Consider the following 10,508-nt stretch of genomic DNA (forward strand, 5'->3'; position numbering starts at 1 on the left):
TGGGGGGGGGGGGGGTTTATACAATGAGACCGGTTCATAAACTTTCTCCCCCTCAGGAAATGAAGTGTGCAAAGTTTAAAATGCAGTATTAAACTGCACTTGTTTTACCACTAGGTGGCAGAAGTGACAATCTTATTTCTTTCCAAAGATTTAGATATCCATGTTTTAAAAATAGATTAAGGCCTGGCCTAGTAGTATGCATGCCTTTAATCCTAGCTCTTGGGAGGCAGAGGCAGGCAGATCTCTGTGAGTTTGAGTCCAGCCTGGTCTACACCTCAAGCCCAGAACAGCCAGACTACCCAGAAGCTTGTTCTCAACCTACTGCTCCCCCAATCCCACCCCACCCCAAAATGCTGGGTGTGGTAACACACAGCTGTAAAACCCCAGTGTTCAGGAGGTGGAAGCAGGAGAGTCAGAGATTCAAGATTAGCCTCAACTGCATAGTGAGTTCCAGACCAACCCCAGCTACATGAGCTCTTGTCTCAAAACATAATATAAAAATTGAGGCGGTGAGATGGCTCAGCAGGGAAAGTCACTGTCAAGCCTGTCCACCTGGGGTAGATTCCAGGAGCTCCTATGACGGAAGGAGGAGGACTGACTGACGTCTGCAAGGTCTCTTTTGACCTCCACATGGACACCACTGTGGTGTGAGCGGCAATATAAAGCAAATGTAAAAAAAGTTTTTTAGCCCATTATGGTGGTGCACACCTTTAATCCCAGCACGGGAGGCAGAGGCAGGCGGATCTCTATGAGTTCAAGGCCAGCCTGGTCTATGAGAGCTAGTTTCAGGACAGGCACCAAAGCTACAGAGAAACCTTGTCTTAAAAAAAAAAAAAAATAAAATAAAGCATTAATATTGAACCGTTCCTTTATTTTTCAGTGCTAATGAAGATACAGGACACTTTAAGGTAATGCATTTTTTGTTTACTTAGAGGATGCTATAGATAAAAATTCTGAATCAGATTAGTAATCATGTAGAGATTATCTTTAATTAAAATGTTTGATAAGCAAGTACTGAAATTCAACAGTAACAGTAATGCTATATTAGTGTCTCAGGTTAAGGAACATTAAGCGGAGCTTTGTTACTGATTCAGAAAGTAATATAAGGAAAATATAAGTAAATAATTTACAAAACCAAATGCCATGTTATTGGTTATTCATTTTTTTTAGGTTTTTGAAATAGATCTTATATAGCCCCATGCTGGCCTTGAATTTGTTATGCAGCCAAAGATGACTTTGAACTTCTGATCATCCTGCCTCTACTTTCCAAGTGCTAGGATTACAAGCATGTACTACCAGTCCCAACTTTAATGTAATTTAAAAAAATTCTAAGCGTCAGGTTTGGTAATTATAAGCTTGTTTTCCTACCTCTCTGGAGGCTGCAGCAAGAGGATCCAAAATTTGAAGCCAGCCTAGGCTACTCTGTAAGACCAGTCTAAAAAAAAAAAAAATCCAAAGTGTTTTGTATAGTTGGTGCTTAGAGTTTAACATGAATTTAAATTTTTATATTTAACATTTTTGACTAAGTTAACCTGCCTTAACTTGTCACCTCAAGCATTCACTGAGATTTGAGGTAAGAATAAAACTACTTTGTATCATACTTTGTCAGTTGTTGAGATGTATAGCAAGCTAGAGACACCTAGAAAAGTAGATCTCTGATGTATTTGTGATAAAGACTGTTCATTTTATTAAGAAATGGCAGAGTTGTTTTGTTTGTGACACCTATGTACTAGAGTTCTAAGGGAAAACCCATGGCTGTGTGAGTCCCAACAGGCAAGGCTCAGTTACCCATCCTGTTGTGACAGTTGAGGCGAGTTTGGACTAGGGATAGAGTTCCAGTTGGTGTGGCTTTTTCTTGCCACACTCCATAACCTCCATAACCAGTGTGGTTCCTATGCCTGTAATCCCAGCACTTGTGAGGTACGTGTCAAATTCAGGGCAACTCTGGTTAATATTATCTGGGGGAAAAAGTATCGATGAAAAGCATTAAAAGGTTTCATCAGTATTGCCACATTAGGAAAAGAACAGATAAAGAGGTTCCGTGATTCATTTGTCTTCAAGTCACTGGCTTAGCTTTTTGTGGTGGTTGTTCTTTTGTGTTTTTGAGATAAGTTCTCATTCTGTAGCCCAGCTAACCTGGAACTCAGACTGTAGCCCAGTCTGGCCTTGAATTCATGGCACTCTGCTTGCCTTAAGGCTAGGAATTTATGTGTGAATCACCATGCCTGGCAACTGTAGGTTTAAACAGAACTGGGGCAAGAGGCAAGTATTTAACAAGTTTTGAACAGACTGTGGTCTGATGGGTCATTACCTTAGTTCTGCCTCTTGAAGCTGGTTCAAGAGTTTTTATTGTTTTTTTTTTTTTTATTATGTATACAATATTCTGTCTGCGTGCATGCCTGCAGGCCAGAAGAGGGCACCAGACCCCATTACAGATGGTTGTGAGCCACCATGTGGTTGCTGGGAATTGAACTCAGGACCTTTGGAAGAGCAGGCAGTGCTCTTAACCTCTGAGCCATCTCTCCAGCCCCAAGAGTTTTTATTGTTTGAGGGGACAGTTTGGTTCTCTTGAGATGGTTGTTCTGGCTAAAGATGTTCTCACAATGGGGAGAACTGTCTGTGAGGTTCTGCTTTACCTAGAATCTAAGGTGACTCATTTTAGTGGAGATCTTCAGATGCCTTTGGGGAATCGGGAACAGGATATTGTAAAAGATGGCAGCATGGGGCAGGAGAGATGGCTCAGCAATTAAGAGCCTAGACTGCTCTTGCAGAGGAGCTAATTTTGGTTCCCAACACACTCATCGAGTGGCTCACAACTACCTGTAACGCTAGCTACCTGTGTCTAGATTTCTTCTTATTTTAAATTTTAGAAAGAAATTTTCTTTCTTTTTTTTTTTTTTTTTCCAATGAAATAGGCCTATAGCTTAGGTTGTCCTTAGCTTATGGCAGTTTTCCTGCCTCAGCTTTTAGAGTACTGGGATTATAGATGCTCTGAGCCACCATACTTGACTTCAAAAAACAAAAACAAAAACCCTTGTTTTCTCAAGTGTATGTATATGTTGTCCAGGCTGTCTTAGCTCTTAGGCTCAATTAAACCCCAACTGCCGGCATGTACTGCCTTGCTCTTGTGTTGTCTTCTCCCAAGTAGATGAAACTACAGGCAGGTGCTGCAATGCCCGGATTTTCTTGTAGTGTGTGTGTGTGTACTTATTTGTAACAGGATGCCAACCATAGCTCAGGCTGATCTTGAACTTAAATCCTCTTGCTTCCACTTCTTAAGTTTTAGGATTTCAGACATGTAGCATTGGACTGGACTTCCTTGTTTTTCATGAACTTTTAAAGTAAATCAACAAGCCTTTCTATTAAAAATGTTGTTGGCATATTTAAAAGATTTGCAGAATTTCTTTTTTTTTTTTTTTTTTTGGGATTACAAATCGACTCAAGTTCATAGCAGTTTTTTTTTTTTTTTAAGAGCCTACTGAATTATCTTGGCTTAAAAATTTGCGTTAAAGTTTGTAATTTTATGTATGTGTATACTTAAATAATCTGAAAAGTCTTGTCTGTTTTTGTAGCCATTAGAAAAGAAGTTTGTGCGTGTTTCAGGAGAAGCAACTATTGGGCATGTAGAGAAATTTCTTAGAAGAAAAATGGGTCTTGATCCAGCTTGTCAGGTACAGTACATGTATGTAAAAGGAAAGGTGAGGTTGAAAGACTACCTTTGACATATTGAAGAATTGTCTCTAGAATCATGCAGTGGCTTTTATATGATACAGATACTATGACTATTAATAGAATGTTGATATAACTGATATTAGTTATAATTCTCCAAGAAACAAAACTGACAATGAATATAAATATAATAAATATGTGTATTAAATATATTATGTGTGTGTGTATATATAGGTTTACTAGAATGTTTTACAGGCTGTGATCCAACTAGTCCAACAATGAATGTCTCTTGATGCAAAAGTCAAGAATCTGATAGTTGAGTCCACAGGCAAAAGACAGCTGGTCTTTATTCTGCATACTAGTAACAGCAAAATAATGCCTGAGCAGCAGGATAGATGAACTCGCTAGTGAGAGCTAGTGAGGCTGCCACCAGCAGGTCGATCTTCTGACCTCAAATGATCCATTTAAGAAAATTCAAGGGGCTGGAGAGATGGCTCAGAGGTTAAGAGCATTGCCTACTCTTCCAAAAGTCCTGAGTTCAATTCCCAGCAACCACATGGTGGCTCACAACCATCTGTAGTGAGATCTGGTGCCCTCTTCTGGCCTGCAGGCAGACACACAGACAGAATATTGTATACATAATAAATAAAAATATTTAAAAAAAGAAAAAGAAAGAAAATTCTGCACAGCTTGTCAGTGGTGGCACACACTTTTAATCCCAGGTCAGGGAAAGTCTTTGGGATTTAGTTCTCTACCTCCACTGTGGGTTCTGGGGATCAAATTAGATTGTTGGGCTTGCTCACTCAGCAAGTACTTTTATCTACTGAGTCATTTTCCAAACCCATTTATTTGTTTGTGGTTTTTGGAGACATGGTTTCTCTATTTTCCCTAGCCCATTTTTTGTTTGTTTATTTACTTATTTGACAGGGTTACTTTATAGCCCTGCTATCTTGGTACTCACTATATAGTATAGTTAAGTAAGATCTGCCTGCCTCTGTCACCTTCCAAGTGCTGGGATTAAAAACCTGTACCACTGCCGGGCTGTGGTGGCGCAGGCCTTTAATCCCAGCACTCAGGAGTCTCTGTGAGTTTGAGACCAGCCTGGTCTACAGAGCTAGTTCCAGGACAGGCTCCAAAGCCACAGAGAAACCCTGTCTTGAAAAACAAAAAAAAAAAAACAAAAAACAAAAAAAAATTTACATATAAATCGCATAAACCAGAGAGTGCAAGGCAAGCTTATGACCACAGATGTTAGGAAATTTGATCATATATAACAGGAAACCCAGTTAAAATAGGCTTACACCACACATTGAGGAATGGCAGTCACTGGGACGATCAAGAAGTCATCAACATTGCCAGTAAGGACCAAGTGTCACTTCTCTGCTCTAAAGCCTGCTGATGGGTACGTGGCATTCCATCACTAAACAAACAAATAACAAACAGCTGGCCTTTGTAAGGCAGACAGTGGCTCTAGTTCAAACAAGTGAGCCAGGGCTCTGTAACAAAGACATGCTGTCTCCTCTAACGGTTCCCACTCTCCTTGTGTGTACTTACCTGGAGAACCCATTTCCTGGTTTGTGTCAGGGTCTCAGGAAATCCAGGTGGTCTCAAATGCACCTAAAGCTGAAGCTTGTCTGGATTGCTAGAACTATAGGCATGAGCCACCACACCTAGCACCTAGGGAGTTTGTGTGCAATGCCTCTGCGCGTGTGCGCACGTGTGTGTGTGTGTGTGTGTGTGTGTGTGTGTGTGTGTGTGTGAGAGAGAGAGAGAGAGAGAGAGAGAGAGAGAGAGAAAGACAGACAGACAGACAGACAGAGAGAGACAGAGACCGACCAACTGGCAGTTAACATCTGAGGTCCTTCTCTGGGACACAGGGTTCATTGATTCTGCTAGACTGATTGGCCAGTGAACGCACTGTTATTTTTAGAAAATCTACTATAAAATAGTTAAATACAATCGTGAAGTAGTCATGCTAATTCTCCTCTTCATATGTTTTGAAGCAGGAAGGTGGTCTGATATAGCCCGTTGTTTTCCCATAGGTAGATATCATCTGCGGTGATCACTTATTGGAACGGTACCAAACTCTACGGGAAATCCGGCGTGCAATAGGTGATGCAGCAATGCAGGTTGGTTTTGGACTTTATCAGACTTATGCTAAACAGATTTACAATGTAATGAATTATAAAAATTGTGTGGTGATAGAGCTGAAGAAATGGCTCAGGGATTGAGTACTGCCTCCTCTTGAGAGGACCTAAATTTGCTTTTGAGTTTGAGGACCTTGGGCTACGTAGTCTATACGTCAAGCAAAACCAAAGATTCATAAACAAAAATCTTTGAATTTTAATTGAATGTGGCAGGAAACTATTGGAAACTTCTTGTAGTGACACTTCATTTGTATTTTAATAAATAAAGCATGCCTGAAGACCAGAGAGTAAAACAGCCCCACTGATCAGCCTTACAGACCAGGCAGTGGTGACACATACCTTTCATCCCAGTAGCTACACTAGTTTGCCATAGAAACCAGGCGGTAGTGGTGCACACCTTTATTCTCAGCCCTAGAGAGGAATATAAGATGGGAGGAGACAATTCTCACGCACATTTTGAGGATTCAGGAGGCAGGATCACCATTTTGGACTGAGGTAGAGGTAAGAACCCGTGGCTGACTGTTTAGCTTTTCTGACCTTCAGGTTAAACCCCAGTATCAGTCTCTGGGTTTTTATTAATCGTGCTACAACTTCTGAACAAAACAAAAGTGGCAGTTTGATTTATTACTCAAGAGTGCTAGTGGATGGGCTGGAGAGATGGCTCAGTGGTTAAGACCATTGCCTGCTCTTCCAAAGGTCCTGAGTTCAATTCCCAGCAACCACATGGTGGCTCACAACCATCTGTAATGAGGTCTGGTTCTGGTTCCCTCTTCTGGCCTGCAGGCAGACACACAGACAGAATATTGTATACATAATAAATAAATAAATATTTAAAAAAATAAATCTGGTAATGGGGGCTGGAGAGATGGCTCAGTGGTTAAGAGCACTGCCTGCTCTTCCAAAGGTCCTGAGTTCAATTCCCAGCAACCACATGGTGGCTCACAACCATCTGTAATGAGGTCTGGTGCCCACTTCTGGCCTCCAGGCATACACACAGACAACGTTGTATACATAATAAATAAATAAATATTAAAAAAAAAGTACTAGTGGAGAACAACAACCCTGGATTTTTTGTTTAAAAAAATATTCAGTAAAGGGGGCTGGAGAGATGGCTCAGTGGTTAAGAGCATTGCCTGCTCTTCCAAAGGTCCTGAGTTCAATTCCCAGCAACCACATGGTGGCTCACAACCATCTGTAATGAGGTCTGGTGCCCACTTCTGGCCTCCAGGCATACACACAGACAACGTTGTATACATAATAAATAAATAAATATTAAAAAAAAAGTGCTAGTGGAGACAGCTGAAATTGCTTTATAATAGCTACATTTGCTGGGTGTGGTGGTACTCATACTGTCACTTGGTAGGTGGAAGCAGGAAGACCAGGAGTTAAGGCCACCCTTGGCTACATAGTTAGTTTGAGACCTGCTGAGCTATTTGAGACACTCAAGGCTTTAATACAGTCTCAACATTACCTGGTAATTCCCTTAACATGCATTAATACATTTATGAGAGTGGAGACCACTGATCTAATTACCTTCCACTAAGCACCACATCTTCAACACTCTACACTGGGAATCAAGCTTTAGATGTGAACCTATGAAGGACAAACCATAAACTGGCATAGAGTTAAAAGTTAACGGTGATAGAGATATGAATAGAAAATATAAATTTAAATGTTGTTTACATATACATATTTATAGAAAATATAAATATAGCATCTAGATTACATTTAAATTACAAGCAATTATTTTGGAAGATATGTTCATATATATGCACTGAAGTAATTTGAGATCTTAAAACAGCTTGTAAGCTACACTGAGTTTTATATCTGCGTATCAATGTATTGTTCTGAAAAATGATACTTTTTAACTTCTGAACTATGACAAAAATGCAAAAGTATGATTTTTATGTATATAAATCTGGTAATGGGGGCTGGAGAGATGGCTCAGTGGTTAAGAGCACTGCCTGCTCTTCCAAAGGTCCTGAGTTCAATTCCCAGCAACCACATGGTGGCTCACAACCATCTGTAATGAGGTCTGGTGCCCTCTTCTGGCCTGAAGGCATACATGTAGACAGACTATTGTATACATAATAAATAAATAAATATTTAAAAAAATAAATCTGGTAATGGAATCTTTGTATTTGTGTTATATGGACATTCACTTTGATCATGCTAATTTGAGTAGGTATAATGATGGTTCATGGATCAAATATCGTATATCATGTTTTATTTGACCTATATTCTCCCCCACACATTTATTTATTTATTTATTGATTGATTGATTGTGAGGCTGAGTTTCTCTATGTAACAGCTCTGGCTGTCCCAATTGCTGGTCTTTTCTATATTTTAAATTTTTAAATTCATGCAGATAAGCATCTGCTTTTTGGTTTATCGTTGATGTTTGCCATTCCTTACTATCTCACATTCATTTACATTACATTACTTTTCTGGCTTTTGTGAGCATTTGAATTTGTATATCCTTTTCCAGAATCTTCTTGTCTTTGCTGGAGTTGCCAGGAACAGAAGCCAGGTTGCAATGGGTTGAGTCTTTCTCAGATAGATCAAGTATTCAGTCTGTGAATAGTCTGTGGACAAAAAAAGTTCTCGGTTGTTTTTGGTCATAAATGCCTGTCCCTGATTAGCTGTGGTTATATGAGAGGTACACATTGGCTTCTGAGCGTCATCATATTGAGCTGTTTGGGGTGTGTCACCTGAGCTGCTCAGGAGCTGGAGCAAAAATGGTTTTCAGCCCAGAAATTTTTGGCCAGGCTGGGCCCATCTTTCAAAAGGACCTAGAGTCTGGAGAGATGACTCAGCAGTTAGGAGCCTGTACTGCTCCTGTAGAGTTTGGTTCATAGCACCCTTGTCAGGCAGCTCACAATTCTAAGTCTTAAGAAGAAAGGAATGGGAGGCATGGTGGTGCAAGCCTGGAATCCTAGCAGTTATTCAGAGAGTAAGGCCAGACAGAGCCGTATAACAAGACTCTGACTCAGAAAAAGAGAAAGGGGCTGGAGAGATGACTCAGAGGTTAAGAGCACTAACTGCTTTTCCAAGGTCCTGAGTTCAATACCCAGCAACCACACGGCGGCTCACAACCATCTGTAATGAGATTTGGTGCCTTCATAAATCTTTTACCAAAAAGAAAGAAAGAAAAAAAAGATACATTGACAGGGAGTTTTTGTCATGCCAATAAAAAAGCAGCTATATTTATCTTGTACTCTCTTTTTTAATGTTAAAGAATTTCTCATTATTGTTAGATTATAAAAAATAGGCCATGTTGGTTTGTTCATATATCATACATAACTAGTTCTGAAAGAACTGAATAGTCTTTTTTTTTTTTTTTTTTTTTTTTCACTTTCCAGGATGGTCTGCTTGTTCTTCATTACGGTCTTGTGGTTTCTCCTTTGAAAATAACATGAAGAATTGAGGGTATATGAGGAAGAAAATGCAGTAAGGATGCTTCTGCAGGTCTGCATCACACCAAAGATTCTCAGAAACATGTAGCCACCACTACTTTGTGCTGTTAAGAGCTAGCTTCTGATTTTCCACACCAGAACCCTAGCATTGTGTGTACAACTTGAAACAATAGAATGTATTTACTACACTAGAGACTATATACAAAGCACTCAAAACTCAGGGGAAAAACTGAAAACACTGAATTTTAAAATTCCTTGTGATTCCAAATACGAGGAAGTTGCTGGTTGCTTCCCATCTTTGAGGTAGGTTGGTCATCTGGCAGCTAGGATTCTGCCCTCCAGGCTGCATGGGTCGGGCAGGTGTCCTTGCAGAGCAGCTTTGCTTTGCGTTCAAAGCCAATCCGTTAAACCACAGGGTGCATTTAGCACCAAAACTACTGTCCATTACACAATCCTGTCCTATCCTAAACATTAAAAACCAACAGTGATCCTACTAAAGCAGTGTTATCCAGCTCTGAGACAGTGGAGAGACTGTCTCCTGTTGGGTACGGCTCTTAACATCCCTAAATATGAGGTGCTTCTCTGTGATGTTTTATTTGCATAGATCAGTGCTACAGGGACAGGTGTCAGATGGGTTCCCTCAGTGTGGCTGTTGATAATGGCACTTGTCATGGCACTGCTTCTGAAAGTAGCAAAAAATTTCAGGTGAATTACCAGAAGTTTACAGAATCCTTATTGTTTCCTCAGTCACTTACCTTAACTGGTTCTATGTTTAATGTTTGTTTTCTCATCACTGGGATAAAGAATGAGTGTCTGAGAACCTTGCTTTCATGAAGTGAGGTCACGAAATTTATTTTAAACTTGATGTTTAAAATTAATTTTAAGCATTATTTTGCCTAAAATTAGCATCCTGATGCTTTCTAGAAGAAATATTTTATAGACTCTTATTTTACAGCAAAATTTCCAAATCTGTACAGAAGCTTATAAGATTGAACTTACATTGGCAGATGTTTTGTAAAAAATTTATGAAATTGTGTGTGAATCTCTTCTGACATTTAATAAAATTTATTTTATCCAATATTGATTTCTTGACATTTTTTTCTTTATTTTTTATTGTATGTATGTGTGTGCTATAATATCGTGGGAGGAAAGCAAAAGAGTAATTTCTCTCCATCCACCGTGTGAGTCCTGCAGTTCAAATTCAGATAGTCAGGCCTGATGACAACACCTTTGTCTATGAGACAGTTCAGCAGCCCTTGGCTGGGTTTTAAAAAAC

General features: G+C 39.7%; 1 protein-coding gene across 3 annotated transcripts in view; it reads left to right on the plus strand.

Moving 5' to 3' along the window:
- Positions 1 to 10,310, plus strand: part of Pcgf6 (polycomb group ring finger 6) — a 17,770-nt gene extending 7,460 nt beyond the window's left edge. For 2 of the 3 annotated variants that reach the window (XM_050147881.1, XM_050147886.1), the window contains exons 7-10: positions 881 to 908; positions 3,573 to 3,671; positions 5,712 to 5,798; positions 9,179 to 10,310. In XM_050147881.1, coding sequence (XP_050003838.1) covers positions 881 to 908; positions 3,573 to 3,671; positions 5,712 to 5,798; positions 9,179 to 9,235 — 271 coding nt within the window. In that variant the 3' untranslated portion in view covers positions 9,236 to 10,310. Of the gene's footprint in view, positions 1 to 880; positions 909 to 3,572; positions 3,683 to 5,711; positions 5,799 to 9,178 lie in introns of all 3 variants that reach the window. The other variant, XR_007592827.1, reaches the window with a different exon arrangement.
- The last annotated feature ends 198 nt before the right edge of the window (positions 10,311 to 10,508 follow it).

The sequence above is a fragment of the Alexandromys fortis genome, unplaced genomic scaffold (assembly GCF_014885135.2).
Source record: "Alexandromys fortis isolate MF-2015 unplaced genomic scaffold, M_Fortis_MF-2015_v1.1 scaffold_16, whole genome shotgun sequence".
NCBI lineage: Eukaryota > Metazoa > Chordata > Mammalia > Rodentia > Cricetidae > Alexandromys > Alexandromys fortis.